At 36.8% G+C, this 1,043-nt stretch overlaps 1 protein-coding gene across 1 annotated transcript in view; it reads left to right on the top strand. All coding sequences in view use genetic code 11, as the record gives it.

The window, feature by feature from the left end:
• The window catches only part of EGR_10766 (hypothetical protein), a gene marked incomplete at both ends in the record, with an annotated part of 5,729 nt that overhangs the window by 3,501 nt on the left and 1,185 nt on the right, over positions 1-1,043 (top strand). Inside the window, one exon of the mRNA XM_024500015.1 lies at positions 896-1,025. Within this exon, the coding sequence (XP_024345565.1) occupies positions 896-1,025 (130 nt within the window). The remainder of the gene's footprint in view (positions 1-895; positions 1,026-1,043) is intronic.

Raw genomic sequence — 1,043 nt, 5'->3', positions numbered from 1 at the left:
CTAGCTTCTTGCAAATTTTTTAATGAGTTCATACGATTTGCATTGTCACAGTACTAAATGATGACTATTGTCTTATTAACTACCCAACTAATGGCAAAGCAATTTATATTTAAAATGAGGGCTGCGTATGCACTCTTAAACTTGACTGTTTCAATATTTACAATAAAACCGAAAGTCTAAACTCATTAAGTACTATTAAACATTACAATATTTGGTTGTGGTATAAGGTAGGGTTTCGGACTAAGCAATGGGGTAGAAAATAGCAGCTCAGCTAGCACTGAGAGACAGTCATCATTGCAATTCCATCAAGTAAAACGAAGATAATGGGATTGAGGCAGGAACTTATTAAGTGCTTAAAGTGCATTTTGCTGAGGAAGATTTGTGTTGGGTAGTGGCTGAGCTTTAATTAATTTCGTTTACTCTCGCCCAAATGTGTAGTTACTTAAACTTCACATCTCAGAGCGACCTACGAGTACGACGACTCCTCCCGGTCCACCGCAGTTACTTCCAAGAACATGTCAGTCTTAGCAGCATAATCCATGTTTTTTTTGCTGTTTTTACGTTAATCTTTTACATTTCTGCTTTTGTATATTATACTGTATAAAATACACTTTCTCAAAACGCTATTTTCGCCATCTCAGCACTTTATGTGCTACTTTGGCCCATTTATGGACTAATAGTCCTACAAGTACCACGATTATCTTTGCACTTTTTTAATGCTACTCAAAACGGCTAGATCAGGACCCATTCCAATGCCGGAGATGTGGAAAGTGTTTTTTGAACGCGCACATCTAATGAAACACACGGAACACACTCATCAGGGTAAGTTGCTATTTGGGTTGTTTATAATGCAATAAACTCGCTACTTATGCAACCAAAATCAAAATTGTTATAGCATGGATGTCACTCTGAAGTATTTGTTGGCAATTATGGATGCAAGAAACTTACTTCATATGGGTCGGTATAAATCTGATGAACTGCAGCAAATGTGTCATACCGTTGATGAAGAGATCCTGTTTCTCATTGTAAGCAAAAGATTATTA

This window comes from Echinococcus granulosus (genome assembly GCF_000524195.1).
Source record: "Echinococcus granulosus chromosome Unknown EG_S00266, whole genome shotgun sequence".
NCBI classification, from domain to species: Eukaryota; Metazoa; Platyhelminthes; class Cestoda; order Cyclophyllidea; family Taeniidae; genus Echinococcus; species Echinococcus granulosus.
The sequence above is the reverse complement of the archived record's forward strand: the minus strand, read 5'-3'. Positions and strand labels throughout refer to the sequence as shown.